Source organism: Alexandromys fortis, unplaced genomic scaffold (genome assembly GCF_014885135.2).
Source record: "Alexandromys fortis isolate MF-2015 unplaced genomic scaffold, M_Fortis_MF-2015_v1.1 scaffold_31, whole genome shotgun sequence".
In the NCBI taxonomy this organism is placed as follows: Eukaryota; Metazoa; Chordata; class Mammalia; order Rodentia; family Cricetidae; genus Alexandromys; species Alexandromys fortis.
Genome location: NW_026067974.1, coordinates 14,176,877 through 14,200,546, shown reverse-complemented (window position 1 = coordinate 14,200,546; position 23,670 = coordinate 14,176,877). Strand labels below are relative to the sequence as shown.

The window sequence follows — 23,670 nt, the reverse complement described above, 5'->3', positions numbered from 1 at the left end:
CCTCATATATTAGGCAAGCACTTTATCACCCTGGTCCATTCTGAGCCCATAGAAACACTCTGAGTAGTAGTCTATAGGCTTTGCTGGATTGCCAGAGCCAGGAACACACATACACGTGCGCGCACACACACACACACACACACACACACACACACACACACACACACGCGCGCGCGCACACACGCACATGCCAGAAGCCATTAATAATAATAGCCCTGACTAGTTCTTCTGAGATCTTCCGAGGCCTTGTGCCAAGCTCCCCAGCATTCTCTCGGGCTTGGCAGCCTGGGAGGTAGGTGCTCTGCTGCCATTTTGCAGATGCTTGCAGGAAGCATGGGGAGGCGCCTGGAGCCTTGACTAACAAGTGGCACAGCTTTGAGCCTGGGCCACCTCTTCCAAAGCCCTCACTCTTAACCATCACATGATGGTGTTCGCTTGCGTTGCTGGGCGAGTTGTGTAAATTGCTAGGTGAGAGTCATACCCGGCCTGCACATGTGGAAATGCTGTCTAAATTGTGGTAGAACCTGTTGAGCCTCAATTGGCCTCCCTAGTCACGTAAGAGCACAGAAATAGATCATGGGAAACCGTCCCTGGTGGGGAGGGGTCATCGGCGTCATGGGCAGAGGAGTGCGAGGTGTGTTCCCTGCCTCCTTCCAAATTTTCTCAAAGCCAAGGCAGGGACAAGAGCCTTTTTTCCATTCTCCAAGGGGTAGACAAGGTAATTAGGCATTTGAAGAAGCTGCCAATTGCTGGCAAAGGTGGCTACCTGTATACTGGTGGGGCGCGCTGTCTTCTTGGGTGGGCTTTCTGCCTGTGCTGTCTGGAATGACACCCCACACTGGAGCCAGGCTGAGCACACACTTGTGCTTCGGAACATCCTGCTCACACTGGGAGCCAGGCCACCTGGGTTTGGACCCCTGTTCTGCTGCTGCTTAGCCTGTGGGGTCTTCTGCACTGCCATCTCTCTGTGAAGCTTGGCTCCCAAAGCCTTTCGCTGAGGGCTGAAAACAGATGGTCTCAAACGACCCCTCCAGGCAAAGTGACTCCAGAATCAGGAATGGTCTCTATAGGCCTTGTGTCAATCCTGAGTGTCACATAGCTTAATGCTGCTCCCTTATAAGACAAGATTCCCTCCTTCCTAACTGGCTCCTCTCTTGAGTCTTCTTGGTAGATCTGAATCTTGGGCTGCTCCAGGGTCCGTCCATCCGTCCGTCCGTCGTCCGCCCCACGTTTCTCCCCCCCCTCCACCTGGTGGAATAGAAGGCACCCATTCCCTGCTGGTCAGGGTTTGTCTGACTTGTGATATCTTCAAGGGAGGGTGGAGCATGGCTTGCAGAGTGTTCCAAGCAGGAGCAGGCCCTTTCCTTTGTCCTAGGGTAGCTAGATCTGTTGCTTTGAGCCCTAATTCCCAAAGGTACTGCCAAAACCTGTTTTTGTGGGCCAAACCTCTTATCTGCCTGGAGGCCACACCCCTTTGCCTGGGATTTGCTGTTTTTACTTTAAATTTCATGGTTTTTGTTGTTGTTAGTTGAGATAGATAGGGTTTTACTCTGGAGTTCGGGCTGAACTAGAACTCTCTGCAATCCTCCTGCCTTGGCTTTCTGAATGCTGGCATGAGCCCCCATGGCTGGCTGTGGTTATTATTTTGTTTTTGAGGCAGGATCTCACTGAGCTATTCAGTCTGGCTTTTGCCTCACAGTCCCTTGGCCTCAGCCTCCTGCATATCTAGGATTACAGTGCACAGCCTCCGGTTCACCCCCGAGGCCAGGCTGGCAGTGGGCACAGAGTTGCCCCATTAGTCCCGCCTTCTGAGGGGCCTGGGCATCTCGTATGGTATAGAACCTCCTGGGCTAGTGGGATTCATTCTGCTAGTGGCAGAAGAGGCCGACTGGATGAGAAGGGAATACCAGTAGGTGTCAGCTCTGCCCAGTTATACCCATGAGCTAGTCAGGTCTCTGCCTTCTGAGCCTGAGCTTAGTATGAGCAGGGCCACACTGACGGCTGGACACGGATGGCACTGACCACCTCACTGCCTGGGCTGGGGGCTTCTGCATGGAGGCCACATGGGTCAGTGTGCTCCTAAGGCCGCCACTCCCTGCAGGAAGCAAAGATTTGAGTCCCTAGCGTAGGTGGTCAGTGCCTGTCCCTGGAGCCCTGGCACCTCTCTCCACAGGAAGCTCCTGGCTTTGACACTGTTCTGCTCTCTGCAGGACAGCATGAGGCCTGGGGTGGGGGTGGGGTGGGTGAAATAAGGACCCAGGGTTTTCTGTCCCCTGTGATCTTGGCCTGTCAGGGGGCTCTGCTAGCCTGAGCTCTCACACACTGTCATCTGAACACTCCTCTCTGCCCACCCTTTCCTCCTTCCCAAAGTTCTCCAACCTTCCTAGGTCCACCAGGAGGCAACCAAGAGCCTCTTCCTGTCCTGACACATCCACTTCCCGTTCCAAGTGCTTGACTTGAATGGCAGCTGCTGTCACCTGCTCTGTTCTTGCCAAGCTGGCAGAGGGCACAGATCCTTAAGGAGATGCCCGGTCAGCCAAGCTCAAGGTTCTGTGCCAGGCAGACTATATTTTGGGGACCCCATTCTCTTGCTTCCCTGGCTTCCATCCTGAAAGGAGCCGGGTTGCTGCCTGGCAGAGCCTGGTTTGTTTCATGCTACAGATAGGTGTTCTTCTGATTCCTCCTTGCATACCACCGATGTAGGAAAGCCCTCTGGCTATCCTGTCACCTCACCTGCAGACCAGCGGGGCCCTGGTGCCCACTGCAGCACACAGCCAGGCATCTCAGCAGTGCTAGCAGCGGGAGGATCCCCCCACTCATGTGAACCCCTAAGCTTTCTGCAAGAGAAGATACCCCTCCCCACCACTGTTCCAACCTGACCTGAGGCAGGATCTTTAGACTCTTACCCTCTCTGGGCCGATGGGCTGGCATCTACCTCCAATAGCCATAGTACGGCAAAGGAACTGGCTGAAGCCAGTCTACATCTTGGTGGGGTGATCAGTGTCAGGCTTGGAACTGATAACCCTCCAGCCAGTTTAGGGCTTTGCTGAATGCTTGGGGGTGGAGGGGGCTGGGTAGACTAGAAGCTGGCCACCAGCTCCCTTGCTGCTACCCTGCTTTTTCACCCTGATGTAGAGATGGTCCTCTCCAGAAAGGCCCTGGGAGTTTTCGGGCATCTTTCATCAGGGTGCTGGTCCAGGGCATGGAATAGGAGGGAAAGTGAGAGAGCGTGCCACGAGGGGTGGGGGGTTGTGTTTGTCTGTGTGTGTGTGACTCCACCCTTTATGGCCTCATCTGGCCACTCCTGCAGATGTGGCTCTGGCCTGGTGGCCACAGAGTCGTCAGTGTGGCTGACAGAGAAACCACAGAGGAATGTGCTCAGCTTATGTTGGGGGAAGACGGGGTACTGAGAGACATCCTGCTGAAGCTCTCCCTCCCACCCCCACCTCCCACCTCTAGTGGGTCTCCCAGGAGAAATAGGCTTAAGGATGACATATGGCTTGCCCCAGGCCTGGTGATGCCCTCCAGTGCTGTGTTTCCTGAGGACATGGGGGGGGGCTCTTTTTAGTCCCTACCACTACATCCCCCGTCACTCTTGATGTAGGGTCAGGTGTAGGGGGTTGGGGTTGGGAAGAATCCTGAACACTGGCAACCATCAGGATATCAGGGTTGTGTCCTCTCTGCCTGGGATACAGTGGGCCCCTTGGCTGGGCAAGCGTCTTCCTGGCCCCATGTGCCTCCCTAGGCTGGTTTGAGGAACATAGGATTTTTCTTTGGAGAAGTGGAGAGCAAAGGAGATGATCTGGTGTTACCTTTCTCGCTTCCTTCTTCCCAAGCAGCGGTATCCTGCCTTCTCCTTCCGGTTAGCTGCAAGCGGCTTTGTGGGGTGTGGGTTGGGTTTGGGGCTCCCTGCTGGTGTGGTGTTTGCCCGGTCGCCCTGGTAACCATTGGGCAGTGATGCGGAATGACATACAGTGACCAGAGGACAGTGTACAGGGATCAAGAGGTCAAGACCCACCCAACCTTCCCATAAGCCAGTTGGAACTTTTCCCGTCCAGTGGCCCATTGTCTATGCGGACCTCAGAACACCCGGTGGATCCCTCTCCCTCTATGCCCTTCCCAAGGGTTCCTCCCCTGGCTGGAGACTGAGGTCCTTGCCACAGCTCCAGCCCTCCCCCTCCCCCTCCCCCTGCCATCACTCTTCCTGTCTGATTCCCTTTCCTTTCCTGTCTCCTCCTCCCACCTCCTCCCTGCTCTCCCATTCTCATCCCCCTCCCCCCCAACACAGCTGCTGTTTGGCTCCCGCTATATATAGCGGTAATTACAATAAAAGTGTTGAAAGGAGATAATCCAGCAGAGGAAGCCAGGCTGACTCCCAGCCCTCTCCTGTCCCTGGCGTGGTGCTATCCTGCACCCCCTTTTCTCTAAGGCCTCCTGTTCCCACCCTGCCCCCCCCCCACACCATGCTTGCTCCCCCTCATCTGCTTCATCTGCCCCAGCTGGGATTAGACTGAGAGACGCACAGAGAACAAGCTACCTGGAAGGTCTTCACAGGCCCTATCCCTGCCTCGGTTTCTCTTCATGTATAGGCTTAGGTGGGGAGAAGGCAAGGGACAGCGAGTGAAAGCGTAGGATTTACATTCATAGCCTGGTTCCTCAGTCACCTGACTATGTTTGGTCAAGTTACTCAGCACTCTCTCTGCCACAGTTTCCTTATCTGTGAAAGGGGTACTAATAACAGAATTGAACTCATATATCACTGCAGTGTAAATGAGCTGTGCATAGAAGATGTCTAGTATTAGCTGTCAGTGACCATATCAGGTGTTGAGTTCTGACTCTCTTTGGCTGCTCCTCTTCACACTCATGCATAGATAGTTTTTTCCTCGAACCCACGGCCTTATGCATGCCATGCCGACCCTTCCTGCAGCCCTGTTGCATACATAGTTTCTTAACCAAGTTCATGACTTCAGCCTCATTTAAAGAAAGTGGACGGCAGCATCCATGGGTGGAGAGATTTATGTCATTAAGGTCTAGTGGACCTGTCTGGTAGTCTCTTGGGCCGCGCGGGCCAGGCTGTCAGGGCCAAGAGCAATCTGGGGCTGGACTCACTGACCACTTGTGTGTCTTGTGCCCACAGTGGAGGTGAAGCCGGTGCTGCCAGGAGCCATGCCCAGCTCCATGGGGGGTGGAGGTGGAGGTAGCCCTAGCCCTGTGGAGCTTCGGGGGACTCTGGCAGGCCCCATGGACCCTGCGCTATGGGAGCAGCAACTGCAGCAGGAGCTCCTTGTGCTCAAGCAGCAGCAGCAGCTTCAGAAGCAGCTCTTGTTCGCCGAGTTTCAGAAGCAGCACGACCACCTGACGAGGCAGCATGAAGTCCAGCTGCAAAAGCATCTCAAGGTGAGCAAGGGGGGCTTGGGGCCCACCAGAGTGGCAGCCCTGCCTGGGCCTGGCTCACTACCGCCTCTGCCCTCCTGCACCCACCGCAGCAGCAGCAGGAGATGCTGGCAGCTAAGAGGCAGCAAGAGCTGGAGCAGCAGCGGCAGCGGGAACAGCAGCGGCAAGAGGAGCTGGAGAAACAGCGGCTGGAGCAGCAGCTGCTTATCCTACGCAACAAGGAGAAGAGCAAAGAGAGTAAGACCAATGGGCAGTTCCTGGGCCCTACCACGCCGTGGCCCAAGCTCCAGGCACCCAGCTCAGCTGTGCCCTGTCCCATAGGTGCCATCGCCAGCACCGAGGTCAAGCTGAGGCTCCAGGAATTCCTCTTGTCGAAGTCAAAGGAGCCCACGCCAGGCAGCCTCAACCATTCCCTCCCACAGCACCCCAAATGCTGGTAATGGCTCTGGGGGGCAAGGGTTGGCAAGGGGGGCCCTGCTCAGGGGCTGCCTGATTATAGGATGGCTTGGGGCTCCCTGTTTTGCAACCGTTCTTGAATTTTGCAGTCTGTCCTAGTAGGGAGCTCTCCATCCTATTTCTCTCCTCCCTTTCCCAGGATCCATGTTTTTTTCCCTCTGTAATGTAGACCCCTAGTTCCATGAGGGAGAGGGGTGCAGGTAACCATCCCTCATGTAGCCTTTCCATAACTCTCCTTTCCTACGCTGTGTGTGGTAGCTTATGCCTATAGATGTAGCACTCAGGATGTAGAGGAAGAAAGACTAGGGGTTCACTTTTGTCTACAACTACATAGCAAGTCTGAGACTAGCCTGGGCTGTATGAGACCCTCGTTCAAAACATATATAAAAACAAACAAAACAAAATCTTGCAAATCAAACAACTTGCCTTCGGTGGCAGGTCAAGTGGGTAAGTGGTAACCCAGATCCTGCTTCCACCCCACCCCCAGGGGAGCCCACCATGCTTCTTTGGACCAGAGTTCCCCTCCCCAGAGCGGCCCTCCTGGGACGCCTCCCTCCTACAAACTGCCTTTGCTTGGGCCCTATGACAGCCGTGATGACTTCCCCCTCCGCAAAACAGGTGGGTGAGTCCTGGCTTCCAGGAATATGGCTTCTGGGGTAGAGGTGGGCTTATGCCAAGGGCAGTGTTGTGGCTTTGAGTTGTCCCCCTCTCCCCTCCACGGGTGGGCTGGGCTTCAGGTTGGTGTGTAGATCGATCTGAGTCCAGCCCCTTTCTCTCCAGCCTCCGAACCCAACTTAAAAGTACGTTCGAGGCTAAAACAGAAGGTGGCCGAGAGGAGAAGCAGTCCCCTCCTGCGTCGGAAGGACGGCACTGTTATTAGCACCTTTAAGAAGAGAGCAGTTGAAATCACAGGCACGGGGCCTGGGGGTAAGGCCTCCTCTCCTGTCCTAATTGTGAAGGTCTGGGAGGAGGGGTGGCTCAGAGCAGGCCCAGGTGACAGCCACTTCTCCTGTAGTGTCGTCCGTGTGTAACAGTGCGCCCGGCTCTGGCCCCAGCTCTCCCAACAGTTCCCACAGCACCATCGCTGAGAACGGCTTTACTGGCTCAGTCCCCAACATCCCCACTGAGGTACAGGACTGACTGAAGCTGGGACGGGGTAGGGGGCACAGAGGTTCTCTTTCTTTTGGAAGGAGGAGTTTGCTCCTTCTGGCCTAGCTGAGTGTTCAGCCTAGATCCCCCTGTGTACATTTGGAGGTCTTGCCTGGATATGTTGCCTTGAAAAGAGATTTGTCCCGCAGGCCCCTGAAGGGATCTGATCTCTCTGTTACCCCCACTTGGGGTTCAGGGTTGGGGGAGTGAGAGACCATTCAGAGCTGTTGGACTTTGTCCAGGTCGCCCCTCTTGGCTGTCTCTCCTTTGCCTGCTTTCATGCCTGTCTCTCCTGACTGCTCCCCAGATGCTCCCCCAGCACCGGGCCCTCCCTCTGGACAGCTCCCCAAACCAGTTCAGCCTCTACACGTCTCCTTCTCTGCCCAACATCTCCCTAGGGCTGCAGGCCACAGTCACCGTCACCAACTCGCACCTCACCGTAAGTACAGGGCACATATCCTAGCTCGGACTTACCTTCCCCAAGGCCCTATGAGAGTTGAGCTGGCATGACCTGATCTGGTGGGTGGGCAGAGGGTACAAGAGGGATGCTGGTCTGAGTTGGTAAGACAGGGGCAGTATCAGTCTGTGCCTTATCTACCATCACCCTCCAACTTCACCAGGCCTCCCCGAAGCTGTCGACACAGCAGGAGGCTGAGAGGCAGGCCCTTCAGTCCCTGCGGCAGGGCAGCACGCTGACTGGCAAGTTCATGAGCACATCGTCCATCCCTGGCTGCCTGCTGGGCGTGACATTGGAGGGCGACACAAGCCCTCACGGGCATGCTTCCCTGCTGCAGCATGTTCTGCTGCTGGAACAGGCCCGGCAGCAGAGCACGCTTATAGCTGGTGAGTAGATAACTGTGTGCCTGAGAAGGGGTGTTTGACTCTCACGGTAGCTCAAGTCAGACCTATCTCGTAGACAAAAGTAGCCAGGGATACTCTTTAGCCTTGCCACAATCATTAGCAACATCATTGATTTCTCCCATGCTCTGAAAACATCACGTACCAGTGTTTGGTATGCCAGGCACTTGACCGAACTTGCCACTGTTACCAAGTTCATATTCCATAGCAGAGCTGGCCAGCAGGAATAACGCAGACCACACTGAGTTTATTCAGTTAGGTGGGTTCACTGTGTCACTATGTAGTCCAGGTTGACCTCAAACTTCTGACAGTCCTCTTTCCTCTGCATCGAGAGTCCTAGGATTACAGACATGACATATCATACCAAGCTACTAACCATACACTTGATTTAAAACTTTCCCCACATTTAACACTTTAAAGAGGACTGAGAAGGTGGCTCACTGGGTCAAGGGATAGCCATGCCGGTGTGAGGACTTGAGTTCAGATCCCCAGTTTGCATGCACAGCCAGACACGGTAGTTAGTACAAGGTTGTATTTCGAGCACTCCCACGTGAGATGGAGGCGGAGACAGGGGAATTCCTGGGAACTCTCAGGCCAGCTGGCCTGGTGTACATAGCAGTAAATAGTAAGAACGCTGTGTTAGGCAGGGACTGACACCCTAGACTGTCCTCTGGCTTCTACATGCTGCACACAGAAACAGCATGCAAACACTATTTTACTTTTTATTTATTTTTTTGGAGACATCGTCTCACTATGTAGCTCTGGCTGGCTTCAAACTCACTGTGTAGACCAGGCTAACCTTTAACTCAATGATCTAATGTACTTTGCTGTGATTAAAGATGGGTGCCTCCAAGCCTAACATATTTTTTTCTTAAAGAAATGGGTGGAGCCAGGCAGTGGTGGCACACGCCTTTAATCCCAGCACTTGGGAGGCAGAGGCAGGTGGATCTCTGTGAGTTCGAGACCAGCCTGGTCTACAAGAGCTAGTTCCAGGACAGGAACCAAAACCGCAGAGAAACCCTGTCTTGAAAAAAACAAAAAAACAAAAAAACAAAAAAACAAAAAAAAAAAAAAAGAAAAGAAAGAAAAGAAAAAAAGAAATGGGTGGAATTAATCTAATAATACATATTTCTTTCCTTTTTTCCTGAGACAGGATTCCTCTGTGTAGCCTTGGTTCTCCTGGAACTCATTCTGTAGATCAGGCTGTCCTTGAAGTCTTAGAGACTTCTGCCTCCCAAGTGCTGGGATTAAAGGCATGTGCTACCATTGCCTGGCTTATATATTTAACTTCTATCTAGAATATTATTATTATTTGAGTTTTTGTTTCATGTAAGCCTTGGAATCCCATATATGTTTCATTCTGGTAGCGCATGTCAATTTAGGCCGTGTTTCAAGGGCTCACTTATTGCCCATAGCAGTGACATTGGACAGCATTAGACAGTTGGCCCTTAGTACTTGCCAACATTCTTAGGGGCTCTGCTAGAAAGACACATGGCCTTGGCCCAGAACTTCTCAGCCTGGCAGCATCTACAAGGTCTACCAGCAGGGGGATCTTGTCGCAGATGGAGAGAACTGGTCATTGTACCTGCCTGTGGTGGGCCCAGGACTACTTGTGCACACTCAGACAAATCAGAGGGACAGAAAAGTGACCCTAGGAGGGCTTGCTGTGTCCGTGGCTCAGAACTCACTGTTCAGGTATAGGGAGGAGAGAGAATGGGGCTGAGCCTTGGGGACAGGGTCCCCCACCCCTCCAAATAGTGCTTACTTACCTTCTCCACCTCCATAGTGCCACTCCATGGGCAGTCCCCATTGGTGACGGGCGAGCGTGTGGCCAGCAGCATGAGGACAGTGGGCAAGCTCCCGAGGCACCGACCTCTGAGCCGCACTCAGTCCTCTCCACTGCCGCAGAGTCCCCAGGCCCTGCAGCAGCTGGTTATGCAGCAGCAGCACCAGCAGTTCCTAGAGAAGCAGAAGCAGCAGCAGATGCAGCTGGGCAAGGTACATGCAGACAGGCAATGTCCTGGGCTACCCGGAAGTGACCCAGGCTGGCTAGACACACGGGACAGGGGTGGGGGGGGGTGGGGGTGGCTGAACCTGGGGAGCTGAGTGCTTGGAGGAGCCACCTTCGCGGTTTCCAATTCCCATAGAGTCCCGTGGCCAGGTGCCTGGCTGGGACAGGGAGAGAAAGGCTAAAAGTTCCCATCCCCAGACAATGCGCTTTCTTCTCCCAGATCCTTACCAAGACGGGGGAGCTGCCAAGGCAGCCCACCACCCACCCCGAGGAGACAGAGGAGGAGCTGACAGAGCAGCAAGAGGCCTTGCTGGGGGAGGGGGCACTGACCATGCCCCGGGAAGGCTCCACAGAGAGCGAGAGCACCCAGGAAGACCTAGAAGAGGAGGAGGATGAAGAGGAGGAAGACGAAGACTGCATTCAGGTCAAGGATGAGGAAGACGAGAGTGGTCCTGATGAGGGACCCGACTTAGAGGAGTCCAATGCTGGTTACAAAAAGGTACCTCCCACACATTGGTCTCCACTGACTGTCCTTCCCCATCCCGATTTGCTCTCTTGATTGTCAGTCCCCAGTGGTGCGGTTGCCAGTTCTTGAGCAGCTTTCTAAAGAACAAGAAGGGGAGGAGAGACTGGGGGGAGTAGGAGGGGGATCCTGTATGGTCCCTGAGCTGTGCCTGCCTGGCATTCTTCTCCCTTTGTGACTGCCCTTGTCTCTTAACTGTGCGAGTGCGCTTCTGCGTGCACAGGGCCTGTGTGTATCTGCTTTTGTGCCTGCGTCGGCTGGTTGTGTGTTGGTCTCTGCTTGCATGTGTGCATGTGTACACACACGCCCCCACTGTTACTACAGTGTGCCTTGAGCCTAGTGCGCTCCATTCATTGCGGACACAGCCCCAAGCCCTTAGGCCTGACTCATCCCGCCCCCACCCACCCACCCCTGTCCTTCTCAGCCTCTTACCTCAATGCTACTAACTGGAGTGACTCATCACATGCCCCATCTTCCCCATCTTGCCGGGAGATGGCAAGGCTGGAGTGTCTCCTGTCCCTGGAGGGAGCAAGTGGGAGGAGGTGGGGGAAGGAAGAGACTTGGGGGCCCTCTGGAGGCTGAAAGGACCCTGTACTCAGTGCCATTCAGACTGAGCCTTACCCAGCTGTCTTACTCCTTTGCAGTTGTTCACAGATGCCCAGCAGCTACAGCCCCTGCAGGTGTACCAGGCACCCCTCAGCCTGGCCACTGTGCCTCATCAGGCCCTGGGCCGCACCCAGTCCTCACCTGCTGCTCCTGGGAGCATGAAGAGCCCCCCAGACCAGCCCACTAAGCACCTCTTCACCACAGGTAAGCCCCACCACTGTCCATTCTATCCATCCACCGTGCACCAGGGGCTTGGATATGTAGCATGCTGTGTCCTGCATACACACTGCATGGAGGGGAAAGGGGTCTTCATCTCTTCCTGTGCCCCACAGCTGTTCGTGGGAGCAGCAGCAGCTTCTCTCCAAGGAGGAGAGGCAGCCTTGCTCCTACTCTCTGGGGGGGCCGTATCTTCTCTGTGCCTCCTGGCCTCCTTCCTCCCTGTGGGATTGACAGTGAGGCCCCAGTAGACCCAGAAGGCTTTTACCCATTAGGCTGCCACATGCTTGGTTCCTCACCAGGGGGGCCAGTGCATGGGCAGATGTGATGGGGAGAAGGAGGACTGTACCATGGGGGTGGTAAAGGGGTTGCAGAGGACAGAGAGTGGGACCAGCTTCAGCCAGGCTGGGTTTGAAGAGAGGAGAGAGGGTTGTATGTGAATGTTGGCGGATAGCTAGGGTAGCCATATAGTCATTAAGACCAGGGTGCAGCAGGGTTCAGAACAGTTCTGGCTGACACAAGGGTCTGTGGCCCAGGTGTGGTCTATGACACGTTCATGCTGAAGCACCAGTGCACGTGCGGGAACACACATGTCCACCCGGAGCACGCCGGCCGCATCCAGAGCATCTGGTCCCGGCTGCAGGAAACTGGCCTGCTCAGCAAGTGTGAGGTGAGGGAGCCCCCTGCCTTCAGCTGGGACTTCCATCTGAGTGATGCCTTCACTCCCTCCTAACAAAGCTTCACCCACACCCTAGCCCTCCAGTCAGCTCTGAGACGTCCCCAGTTCCATCCCTTGTGATCTGCTTCCCTCATGGTCCCCAGCTAACCTGGGAAAGAGTCCTGGAGTGGGGTCTCTCAAGGGCCAAGGCATAGTTACTCCAAATCCTTTAGTTCTGGAGGTTGGCTCTGTGAGCATTGGGCTGTAGTTGTCAAGAGAGTTGAGCCTTGTCAATGCTCTCTGGCCTCTCTTGACCTCCTCTGGCAGCGGATCCGGGGTCGTAAAGCCACGCTAGATGAAATCCAGACAGTACATTCTGAGTACCACACCCTGCTCTATGGGACCAGCCCCCTCAACCGGCAGAAGCTGGACAGCAAGAAACTGCTTGGTGAGTTGCCGGGCATGGTCCCACGTGTGTCCTCAGTCTGAGTGTGATGGGCTGTCATAAAGACCACCGAGGCAGAGTAGCCAGCAGTCCTAGTGGGTCACATCCCCAAGAGGGTGCCATCAGCCTAGACACAGATTGAACATACTGTAGGGTATCGGGCTTAAAGGTGGACTTGATGGTGGTCTGTGTTTCTTCCCAACCTGCCATGTCCCTACCATAGCAGAAGATAGAGGTCTCAGCTGGCATGGACTACATGGCCCATGCCAACTGGCAAGTGGGACACCTATCAGAGCATCTCTGTCCCTCTTCTCTGCAGGCCCCATCAGCCAGAAGATGTATGCCATGCTGCCTTGTGGGGGTATTGGGGTGAGTTGGGTATGTGGGAGTGGGCAAGTGGCTCTCCTAGCTTGGCCCCTTCCTCCCTGCCCCTGTGGCTGCTCGCCTGCTCTCTGGTGCCCACTCCCATTCCTCCCCTCCCCCTGCAGAGGGCACACTGAAGCCCGATCTCCTGCCCCTGCAGGTGGACAGCGACACTGTGTGGAATGAGATGCACTCCTCCAGTGCTGTGCGAATGGCAGTGGGCTGCCTGGTAGAGCTGGCCTTCAAGGTGGCTGCAGGTGAGCTCAAGGTAAGGATATACTGTGGCCTCTGCGCTCCTGGCTGCTTCCTGTGTCTTTAGGAGCAGGTGTGCAGGGCCAGCAGTGACTTCCGCTCATCAAGACCATTTTCCTTTGCCACTTTGAAGTCTTGAGTGCTAGGATGGGGACAGCCATGGTTTGAGGGTCATGGGGGACCAAGTAGGCACTGAAGCCTGAGGCTCTTGTGTGTATCTGCAGGGGAGAGACAGCTGTTTGCTGGGGGTCCTGCAGTTGGCGTTCATAAAAGTGCATTTCTGTGTTCCCATTCCTACTTGGCTTGTGCTTCTCTCCTGTATCTACCCTGTCCCTGGCATGGCTTTCCTGACAGTTATCCTTCTGCTTGTACTTCAGAATGGATTTGCCATCATCCGGCCCCCAGGACATCATGCTGAGGAGTCCACAGCCATGTGAGTACCACTCTGACCTGACCCTGGCCCTCTGCCATCAGCTCTTCCTATCTTTTACTTGAAGCAAACCTCATGTCACTCAAGCTGACCTCCCTGCCCTCTCCTCCTCCCTACACAGGGGATTCTGCTTCTTCAACTCCGTAGCCATCACAGCTAAACTCCTGCAGCAGAAGCTGAATGTGGGCAAGGTGCTCATCGTGGACTGGGTAGGCAGTGGGCTGGGATGCTGGGCAGGGATGGCAGAGCTGCCAGGGAAGGCCTTCAGAAGTGCCTCCACCTTTGGGTGGCACTAGGACTCACTCCTTGGCTTCACATGTTCAGTTTATATCCTTCCTGCTTCATCATCAGACAGGTCCTTTTTTGTTTTGTTTTGGTTTTGGAGGCAAGGTTTCTCTGTGTAATAGTTCTAGCTGTCCTGGAATTAGCTCTGTAGACCAGGTTGGCCTTAAACTCACTAAGATCCGCCTGCCTCTGCCTCCTGAGTGCCACCACTGCTCAGCTCATCAGGCCGGTCCTTTCATTCAGTGGGATGGTTCCTCCCTGGGACACCCCAGTGTGTTTTTAGCCTCATTCACCGCATCTTCCCCCTAGCAGCCTCCAACATCCAGATGATTTCCTCCCCTGAGCGATAGGGACCGGGTGTGACCACCACTACTAGAATCTTTTTCTCCTTGCCCTTACCATTGGGGCTGCTGTGTACCAGGAACGTGATACTGTGCTGCTCACAGCCACCTCTAGCAGTGCAAAGTATTCCTCTACTTCTCTAAGTGAGGACACTGTTTGGGTTCCTTAGCAAAGATGCCCCACCTCTGCTCCTGAGGCTGTGGGTGTTCCTCAGCCTTCTGTCATGGTGGGGAAAGTGAACACACCACTCACTGTGCCTGAGGACTCACTGGGCATTGACCAGCAAGGGCAGAATTTTTGAAATCCAGTTTTGGTTTAAAAATATGTATGCAGCCATGGTGCACAACTATAATCCCAGCACTCAGGATTGAGCGTTCAAGGCCAGCCTGGACTACCTAGCTAAACCCTGTCTCAAAATAAAACAAATTTATGTAAATGTTGGATCCTTCTTCAGAATTTATTTGCCTGTGTTAAATTTCTTACTTGCCTGGGTTTCCCTTGCACTTCAGTGAAATGGGTTCTGCAGGGAGACAAACCATATCCATCCATGGCTGTAGAGCCTGGATTCAGTGTCACGGCCCCGAAGCCATTGGTGGGCTCATCTTCAGAGCTAATGGTAGGGTGGGCGGGGAACAGGTGGCATATTAGCCTTTGGATTAGAGCTTAGACTGGTACCCAAAGCACCCTCCACTTATCCTCATCAGGACATTCACCATGGCAACGGCACCCAGCAAGCATTCTACGATGACCCCTCTGTGCTCTACATCTCGCTGCATCGCTATGACAATGGGAACTTCTTCCCGGGCTCTGGGGCTCCTGAAGAGGTACAACTCCTGGGCCTTCATGTCAGCCCTTCCCAGAGGTAGCACACTGGGACCTGGCAGGATGGGACTTGGCAGGAAGCCACAGAGGCCCATTCATGATGCTGGTCCATGTGGCATTTGAGGGCTCCCAGGGGGAGGACCACACAGGTCTGATTGCCAGCTGGGTAAAACAGGTCAATGGAGTGAGACGTTGGAGGCATGGGACGGGGCAGTGCTTGGGATCCAGGGCGGTGACAGTAACCTCTCTTACCTTATGCCAGGTTGGTGGAGGGCCAGGCGTGGGGTACAATGTTAATGTGGCATGGACAGGAGGTGTGGATCCCCCCATTGGAGATGTGGAATACCTGACAGCCTTCAGGTGGGGACTGAGAAGGGCCAGAGGAGGGGTGGGACCCGGAGCTGGCAGGGGTAGCAAGCACTCAGTTGGGGTGGTGGAGGGGTATGGCCTCAATGGAGAACAGAGCGTGGCAAGGCTCAGCCTGGCCTCTGTTGGCATTAGCTTGGGCCATCCCTTTACAGGACAGTGGTGATGCCCATTGCCCACGAGTTCTCACCTGACGTCGTCCTAGTCTCCGCTGGGTTTGATGCTGTTGAAGGACATCTGTCTCCACTGGGTGGCTATTCTGTCACCGCCAGATGTGAGCCTACTAGGGGTCTGGGAGGGTGTGGAACACTGAGGCACAGGGGACAGGGAATAAGTTGGCACTGCAGGGAGCAAGTCTAAGACTTGCTAGCTCTGCCCACCCTGCCATGGGGACCGGCAGGTAGAGGTGGAGTAGCAAACAAGTATCTTCCACTGGAGCTCGCTGGCCTTGACCTACCTACTGGAAATGCATCTCATTTTAGCCTGTCCTCCACTAAGTTCACTGACACTTTACTTCATTGTAGCTGTATTGGGGCTTAAGTCTGCTGTCATATTTTGTGCGATATGTTTCATTTCTTGTGTTGTTTTTTTTTTCTCTCCTTCTGTCTCTTTGATACAATTTACCATTCAGCTTTTTCTCTTTACTCCCATGCAAAGGTTTTGGCCACTTGACCAGGCAGCTCATGACACTGGCAGGGGGCCGGGTGGTGCTGGCCCTGGAGGGAGGCCATGACTTGACCGCCATCTGTGATGCCTCTGAGGCCTGTGTCTCGGCTCTGCTCAGTGTGGAGGTGAACGGGGGACAGAGAGGTGGACAGCAGGTGGGGCTGATGGGTCAGCAGGGATATCCACTTCCCTGGGTCCAGTGACCTCAAAGGCTCCTTGAGGTTTGCCTAGGTCTGAGAATATTTGGCCAAGGAAGACTTTCTGATCAAGGCTTCCTCCCAAAAGCCAGTGCTTGCCAGCACAGGAATGTCTGGGCTGGATGGGGTCAGCTGGAGAGCTAGGCATTGCTCTCTATCCCACTCTGAGTCCGCTCTCCTTCTCTCTGCAGCTTCAGCCCTTGGATGAAGCAGTCTTGCAGCAGAAACCCAGCGTCAATGCAGTTGCCACACTAGAGAAAGTCATCGAGATCCAGAGTGCGTGGGGACAGGCAGAGGGGCTCATACTTCAACCTGCCCGGCAGATGAGGCATATGGGCAGTGGGGTACCAGGGCTAGCAGGTACATATGGACCTGTCTGCTCTCCCTGAACTTGTCTGTCCCTCTCCACAGGCAAACACTGGAGCTGTGTACAGAGGTTCGCCACTGGTCTGGGTTGCTCTCTGCGGGAGGCTCAGACAGGTGAGACGGAGGAGGCCGAGACTGTGAGCGCCATGGCCCTGCTTTCTGTGGGGGCTGAGCAGGCCCAGGCTGTTGCCACTCAAGAGCATAGCCCCAGGTAGGCTTCTCACCTGGCATCCCCCTGTCCCGGCCTAAGGTAGTGAGTGCTCTCTACTCAGTGGCATCCCTGTGCTTCTCTACTCAGTGGCATCCCTGTGCTTGTCCCCGCAGGCCAGCAGAGGAGCCCATGGAGCAGGAGCCTACCCTGTGACACCCTGGCCCCCATTCCTCTGGGCTTCATCATTGTGATTTTGTTTATTTTTTCTATTAAAAACAAAAAGTCACACATTCAACAACGTGTGCTGTGTGGGTCTCTCAGCCTTGCTCCCCCAAGCTGCTCCAGCCCTCCCGCCCTCCCACCACATGGCCCAGGCCCCAGCTTTAGCAATCCCTTCCTTCTGTAGGGGGTGGGTGCAGCGTCCACCTCTCCCCTCTTGTCATCTCGCCCCAGTTCTCTGTACTCTCTCCTACCTTGGACAGTACTCCCAGATAGTACCTCCAATTCTGGAGCTACCGAGATGGGAACAGTAAGTTGGTGCCTTGGCTTCGGCTGGCTTTTGGGGAACGCCTTAATTTCACCTCTGCCCCTCTCTGTCCTCAGGAGGATCCACTACTAGTTAAGACATGGAGTGGAGTGGGGTAGACTTCCGCCCTATACTCCCCTTCTTTTCTGTCCTCAGCATTCTGCAGACCCCTCTCTTCTCTGGCCTCAGCACTGCAGACGTGTGCCCAGAATGTGGGTCTTAGATTTGCGGCCAAATTTCTTGCTTCCTACTCCCAGGAACCCAGAGGGTACAGGGGGAGCTGCGGCTGGGTTAGGAGGAGCCAGGAGGACCTGTGTACACAGGCAGGCTCTCCACTTTATCCTGTTGACCTCCCTGCGTAGAGAGGGGAAAAGCTGGACTCTGTGTGGGGGCTTCAAGTTCACGCAAGCCCTTCTGATGTTCTGGACCAGATTTGCTCAGCCATCACCCGGAAGTGGAAGTGCAAGCAATCAAGACTCGGATCCCTTCCAGAGCCTTTTTGCTTTGAAGCCTGGGGATGGTGAAAGAGGTGGTTCTAGGATGGACAGGGCTAGAACCCTGTCCAGAAGCCCAGGGTATGGGGGTGGGGAAGGGCTCTCAGCAGGAGGGAGTTTTGGGCTGTCCATCTTCTTTTCCAGTAACCCTGTGTCCAGAGGGTGGAGCGCACAGGCTTCCAGTGAATGTGGTCTAGCTTGTAGGAAACCAAAGATGGGAATTGGCTCCTAGGGGGCCAACTCTTCCTCCCCTATTCCACATTCTCTCTATCTCCTTCCATCCCCAGGACCCACCCGTATGTTTACATATTATCCTGATGGGGGCCTGAGCAGGGTTGAGGGAACTGGGGAGTTACTAGTTTGCTGTGTGTTTGTGTGCTGTCTAAATCCTCCTTGCACTGAGCCCAGGGCTCCGGGCCTCTCACTTTCCCTGTGGACTGGTCTTACTCTCATGTAAACTCATTCCTGCTCTGTCGTGAATGAATGGATTCTCGTTAAGTATTTTGTATCCTGTCACACTGTCTCCTTGTGTAAATAAACTTGTTTGTGGCAGTGCCTTCTGGGAATAATGTCTGTTCTCTGGGTTCCCAAATGGAGTAAAGTTCTCATTCCTGTCCTAACCAAAATGCTGTCTTTTTTCTTCAGCCTTGGACTAGAATTGAATCTGAGAAGCAGGGGACTAGGGTGGGAGATCTCTGTTCTCCTGGGGGGTATCCACTGTTCCCACCCTATCTCGAGAGAGCTCTGCTGTGGCCTTGGCAGGGAGGAGAGGGGAGGTCTCAGCTGAGTTTTCAACCCCCTTTTACTTTTGTCTTTGTATGGGGTGGAGGCTCCATTGGTAGGGATGCAGGCAAAGTCAGTGGAGACATGAGCAGGGCTAGGAAGGAATCCAGATGTTTCAAGAGCTTTATTAGAACCTTCCTGAGCTGCCACCTGTGTCAGGAACCCAGCTCCCCATCCCCACCAAGCCTGCTGGTCTGTCTTTCTTTCTTTCTTTCTTTCTTTCTTTCTTTCTTTCTTTCTTTCTTTCTTTCTTTCTTCCTTCCTTCCTTCCTTCCTTCCTTCCTTCCTTCCTTTCTTTTTTTTTTTTTTTTGTGGGGACCCTGTGGGAAGGCAGGAGACAGCCTCATTGGGAAACAGAGGTCCTTCTTTAAAAGGGGGCTAAAACTGCAGAACACAAGACAGAAACGCATTCAATGTGAGCTGGGCCTGCTTTCGAGCCCAGGGAAACTACCTCTTAAGAGTGTGGTGGTGGAGGAGTGTTGTCTTTGGGGCAGGAGAATGGCAAGGGAGGCACATGACATCAAGAGGAGTGAATGGGTGGTGATCCCTGGGCACTGAATGTGTGCACTAGCCAGGGCACAAGGGCCAGGACCAGGCAGGGCCAGAGGGTATGTTTGAGGAAGTTGAAGATGTAGAAGAGGCTGATCTGAGGTGGGTGGCCCAGCCATTCCAGAATGACCAGCAGCCCAATGGCCAGCATAAAGCAGGCTATCTTCTGGCCATTTCCTAGGTGTACCCGCCGTATCTGGGCATAACAGGGAGAGTGTAGTGCAATACCCATCCCCAGGGCAGCTCCCGAGTCACGGCTCAGTGAGGCAAAGGGCCGGCTGTCCAAATGCACCCACTCGGGTCGCTCACACCACTTGGAAGCCAGGTTGATGGACCTGTGGGGAAGAAGAGTCTTTGCCAGAAGAGCCTGGAATCCAGAGAGCCACTGGCTCACAGCCATCCTCCCTTGGGGGCCCTACTCTCATGTATTCACTCCACATCTGTCTAGGAACAGTTTCTGTGTCCTTGATAGCCACCGTGAACCAGAGACCCACATATCTAGATACAGCGCCCAGCAGGACTCACCAGGAGAGATCCAGGCCCAGTGTAAAGAGAGTCCAGTACATGAGGCTAGCCCCCAGCATGAGGGTCAGAGCGGTCAACCCATAGAAGCTAAGTTCCCGTTCCATGGGCACCCGAGGGGTCATCAGCCAGCCAAGGACAGCACCTAAAAGGATGCAAAACAGTTTCCAGATGTTGGAGGAAAGGATCTTCCCCCTCACCTGCAGTTCATCTTGGGAGGAAAACTAAGACAAAGTCGGGGACCTCGAGGTTCCTAAACTTCTCCCACCACCAAAGACATCCCCCTTGGCCCACCCTGCTGCCCGGGTTGCTCACCACTTATCAGGCCGCCCAACACCTGGTGAGGGAAATGTGCTAAGAGGAAGACCCGAGAGAGGCCGACAGCCAACAGGAAGGTGCAGTAAGCCAGGCCAGGAATCACCCTTACCCAGGGGCTACGAAGAAGAGAGACAGGTTGCTCAAGGGCTGGAGAACGAGCGTGATTTGCTTTCCTTCCGCATCCAAATACTTCAGAGTTTGAACCGACCCCCCGGGTCACCACAGCTCTAATTCAGCTAATTCCCAACTAATACGCTGTGGAGCCTTTGAGGTCGAGGATGCACCTACTGGTGGGCAATACCGTGGTCATACCTGCGGGACCGGGAGGCCACCCGAGAAGAAATGGCTGTCATTATGGGCCAGAGAGCTGCTCCCGTGATCATGCAATGGCCAGAAGGGCTGCCTGCCGGGAGATCCAGAAGTTCACGGTGAAAAAATAAAGGTGCAACCCAGGTGCCCCTGGTGATCCTTCAACACGTCTGCCTCCCCTGGACGTGAAGACAGTCCCAGCCTATCACTCCCCCAAGACCTTTCTTTCAAGGTCACTGTTCTCAGCGGCCTTGGCTTTACTAGGAGGTGAAGAGCCAGCATGAGGCATGCCACTCAACCTGGTCTTCCCTGGAGTTTGTTTTCTGGACCAATAACTGAGAGACTAGGCCTGTTTGGACCACCCTAGCTGAAGTATATGGAAATGTTTATTCAAACCTTATTTTTTTAATTTTTTTTTTTTTAACTTTTTGGTTTTTCAAGACAGGATTTCTTTTGTGAACAGCCCTAGCTATCCTGCCAGGTTGACCTTGAATTAGAGATCCACCTGCCTCTGCCTCCCAGTGCTGGGATTAAAGGCACTAGCCATCACTGCCCCGCTAAATGTATCTACACCTTAACCACACCAGGAATGGGAGGAGGTTGGACCTTTTCTCACCTGGGCCGGTCTCACAAGAAGATGGGAACTGGTGAACATGGACTGGAGTCTGGCTGGAGTACCCAGACTCATGCACCCACCAAAAGGGCCTGTCTCCAAACAGAAACCTAGAAGACAAGATATGAGACCATATGACATGCACACAGTGTTAGAGGGATCCAGGGGGCAGCAGGAATCAGGAGGCCCTGCTGGGTGCACTCAGAAGGGCACTAATTCTAGCTATTATCTTACCATGACTTTCTACTTTAGAACAGAGAAGCGCATATTTTCCTCTTAAAGGGATATGGAGGCCAGCGGTTGTAGAGAGACTGTGTGTGTGTACATGTGTTCTGAGACATGTGACCCACTCTTATCCCTCCCACTGCATGACCAGCTCTTCTTAGGACCCGGCCTTCCTGGCCACCTTCCCTGTCCCTTTCTCAGGTCCCTGGTTCCAGCCTGAGTTACCCACTCCTGAATTACATAGGTGAGTGAAACTGGGAGGAGGGACTGTACAGAAGAGTCTGAGAAAAACCACGGACGAACCTTCGCTCCCCCCACACTACAATCCAACTCCCTTGGCCTAGCAGGTGCTTGTCTGGCCTTGGAGCACCCAACATAGACAATGCTACTGTGGCCAGAAAGAGAAAAAGGGGGAGAGCAGGAAGCAAGATGCTGGGGGGGGGGTTTGTTCAGAAGAGACTTTCCTTTTCCCACCAACAACTGAGCCTCAAACACAGACAGCAAGTGTTGACCACAAAGCTATAAAATGAATATGGGGTCAGGCATGCTAATGTACGCCTGTCATCCCAGCACTGGGGAGACCACCATTCTGGGTTAGACAGTGCAACCTTGTTTCATTGGAGGAGGATTAGGGCTTTCATACTCAGATATTAAGCAGGGGGCTTATACAGACTCAGAGGGAGGGGAGAGCAAAAAGTCTAGGATGGGACCGTTAGACCAGAAGGAAATGATTATACAATTTCTTTTAGGGTTACAAGTAAGGATGAAGCCTGTGTGGATAGGGCCGGGAGGGAGGGGGACTCCTGGTCTGCTTTCCAGTGTGTCATTCTAGCCCATTCAGTGTCTCCCAATGAGCCCCCCCTTCCTACTTCATGGCTGGGACAGGGCATCAGCAGCTGAGGTGGAGCTGCGTGTCCAGTAATTCCCTTCCATACTCCAAAGACAAAACAAACCAACAAGTTGGCACAGATAAACCCCAAGCGCTGCAGGAGGTCCAGGACTGTCGGGCTTCTTAGAATGAGAAAGCTCTACTAGTAAACTACCCCTGGAGAAAGAGCTGCTCCCTGAAGGGAGGGGCAAGACTTCCTTTAAGTCCCTAAAGTTTGGTACCTCTTAAACTTCACCAGACACTCTATAACCAGGGGGCCTTGTTAAAATGCAGATCTGGCCTGGAGTCTGAGATTTTGTATTTCTCGTAAGTCTTCAAGCATTGCCTATGCTCTTGGGCCCGAACCAGGGACCGCATCTTAATTTACAAAGCAGCTGGTGCCTAGCACAACGTCAAGCAAATGAGCCGATGAATGAAACGGGCAGCTAAGAAAGAAGACCTTCGGCTACCTAAATTTCTGTCAATAATTGCTACAACGTAAATTTCAACTACAACTAAATTTGGAGTTTCGCAATCAGAAGGTCTGAGGCGGAGGCTGTATTTGCAGCAGTTGAACACGCCCCTTAAGTCATTTCTCTGATCGGGACAGTAAAGTGTGGTGAGGTCTGCGGTCAAGATCTAAAGGAAGTCAAGGTGAAAACTAGGCCCTAAGGGATAAGGGTGGCATTGGCTTTGAGGTACCTACTAGAGGGAGATCAGGGCCTCAAAGGTGTAGGGGACCAGGATGCCCTAAGCATCTCGTCTTACCACTTGAAGACGAGGTTGAGCCACTCAGTAATGAAGGTGATCCAGAGCACGGAGATGCCCAGTCGGCGAGAGGCGTAGTAGGCCGCGGGGAAGAAAAACGTAAAGAGATTCTTGGGATCTCCCAGAAAGGTGACCCAGAGCCACATATTCTCTAGCCCGGGGAGCCGGTTCTGCAGCGCTTCAGCCATCGCGATGCCCGCGGTCAGCGTGGACTCCATGGTGAATCAGGGGCCCGTCAGGCTGGGTTCGTTGTAGGGAGCAAACGGAGGAGCCCTGGCAAAACCAAGCCGCTACCTACTAGCCCTCTAGATCGCCCCTGTTTTCTAACCCGGGACCCCGGGACCGCCCTCCCCACCAGGGGTCTAAACCAAGCCCCGCCCCCGCCCCGCCCCGCCCCGTTCCCCCGCAGCCTCTGGCAAACGCCAGTTGGGTTGGTGGCCCGAACTGTTTCCTACGGCGCTCTATCCCGGCCTTCCTCTCTACTGGACAGCGGAGGGGACAAACCTTTGCGAAGGCGTTTCCTCGGGGGCCCCACGTGGTCGCGGTTGCCAGCACGTGGGCTGCCGGCGTAGCGAAGAAATCCGCTGCTGTTCCGGGTCAGGGAACAGATGAACCTGGGGACCAGCGGTGTGTCCCGGTTCCTTGTTAATCTGCTGAGAAGGCGGTTGTCTAATCTCCAGGGTCAGGGTACCTTCGGAATCTGACGTCTCTTCTCCAGCATCATTACCCACGTCTCTCAATTCCGCATCATTTAGAGAGAAGGGAGTCAAATTGGAACTCCTTGGTTTCACACACCCTTTATCTACTCTGCCTCTAGTTCAGGATTCTTCCACCCTACTTCATCTTCATCTTGATTTTGAGACGTCTTTCCTCAGGAACCCAAAGCTTAGCATGTGTGTGTTATGTGCAAGAAACTTGCCTTGCCCTCACCTCTACCACCCTCCTACCATTCAAAACCCTCGCAGGGCAGATAAACCAAGAGATCGTAAGGGGAAGAGGAAGGGCACAATCCTACAGTTTTTGAGATAATGTGGAGAAACACAGATCACAAGTCTTCTAGGGGAAGTTTGCTTAGAGGTAGAGAAACGAGCCTATTGATGCACCTCCTTGATTTTCTTTCTTTCTTTCTTTTTTTTTTT

General features: G+C 53.9%; 2 protein-coding genes and 1 long non-coding RNA gene across 7 annotated transcripts in view; 1 reads left to right on the top strand and 2 right to left on the bottom strand.

Annotated features, from left to right (window-relative positions):
• The window catches only part of Hdac5 (histone deacetylase 5), a 35,260-nt gene extending 18,406 nt beyond the window's left edge, over positions 1-16,854 (top strand). For all 5 annotated transcript variants that reach the window (XM_050156482.1, XM_050156481.1, XM_050156480.1 and 2 more), the window contains 24 exons: positions 5,138-5,397; positions 5,487-5,631; positions 5,716-5,830; positions 6,338-6,468; positions 6,631-6,777; positions 6,866-6,978; positions 7,307-7,438; positions 7,620-7,842; positions 9,644-9,855; positions 10,089-10,367; positions 11,036-11,201; positions 11,750-11,883; positions 12,199-12,319; positions 12,636-12,685; positions 12,840-12,947; positions 13,309-13,364; positions 13,483-13,570; positions 14,693-14,812; positions 15,073-15,170; positions 15,332-15,450; positions 15,834-15,967; positions 16,231-16,315; positions 16,451-16,616; positions 16,730-16,854. In XM_050156482.1, coding sequence (XP_050012439.1) covers positions 5,138-5,397; positions 5,487-5,631; positions 5,716-5,830; positions 6,338-6,468; positions 6,631-6,777; positions 6,866-6,978; positions 7,307-7,438; positions 7,620-7,842; positions 9,644-9,855; positions 10,089-10,367; positions 11,036-11,201; positions 11,750-11,883; positions 12,199-12,319; positions 12,636-12,685; positions 12,840-12,947; positions 13,309-13,364; positions 13,483-13,570; positions 14,693-14,812; positions 15,073-15,170; positions 15,332-15,450; positions 15,834-15,967; positions 16,231-16,315; positions 16,451-16,616; positions 16,730-16,769 — 3,242 coding nt within the window. In that variant the 3' untranslated portion in view covers positions 16,770-16,854. The remainder of the gene's footprint in view (positions 1-5,137; positions 5,398-5,486; positions 5,632-5,715; positions 5,831-6,337; positions 6,469-6,630; positions 6,778-6,865; positions 6,979-7,306; positions 7,439-7,619; positions 7,843-9,643; positions 9,856-10,088; positions 10,368-11,035; positions 11,202-11,749; positions 11,884-12,198; positions 12,320-12,635; positions 12,686-12,839; positions 12,948-13,308; positions 13,365-13,482; positions 13,571-14,692; positions 14,813-15,072; positions 15,171-15,331; positions 15,451-15,833; positions 15,968-16,230; positions 16,316-16,450; positions 16,617-16,729) is intronic.
• Positions 10,368-12,192, bottom strand: LOC126510151 (uncharacterized). Its single transcript, XR_007594329.1, has 3 exons — positions 12,041-12,192; positions 10,824-10,910; positions 10,368-10,471 (listed from the first exon to the last, which is right to left on the bottom strand). It is a non-coding gene; the product is annotated as an uncharacterized lncRNA (long non-coding RNA).
• Positions 16,855-18,464: 1,610 nt separating the features above from the next.
• On the bottom strand, positions 18,465-22,909 carry G6pc3 (glucose-6-phosphatase catalytic subunit 3). Its single transcript, XM_050156513.1, has 6 exons — positions 22,532-22,909; positions 20,674-20,780; positions 20,061-20,151; positions 19,746-19,864; positions 19,434-19,575; positions 18,465-19,243 (listed from the first exon to the last, which is right to left on the bottom strand). The coding sequence occupies exons 1-6, from the start codon at positions 22,747-22,749 to the stop codon at positions 18,880-18,882; spliced, it is 1,041 nt and encodes a 346-aa protein (XP_050012470.1). The 5' UTR covers positions 22,750-22,909; the 3' UTR covers positions 18,465-18,879.
• Between the last annotated feature and the right edge of the window lie 761 nt (positions 22,910-23,670).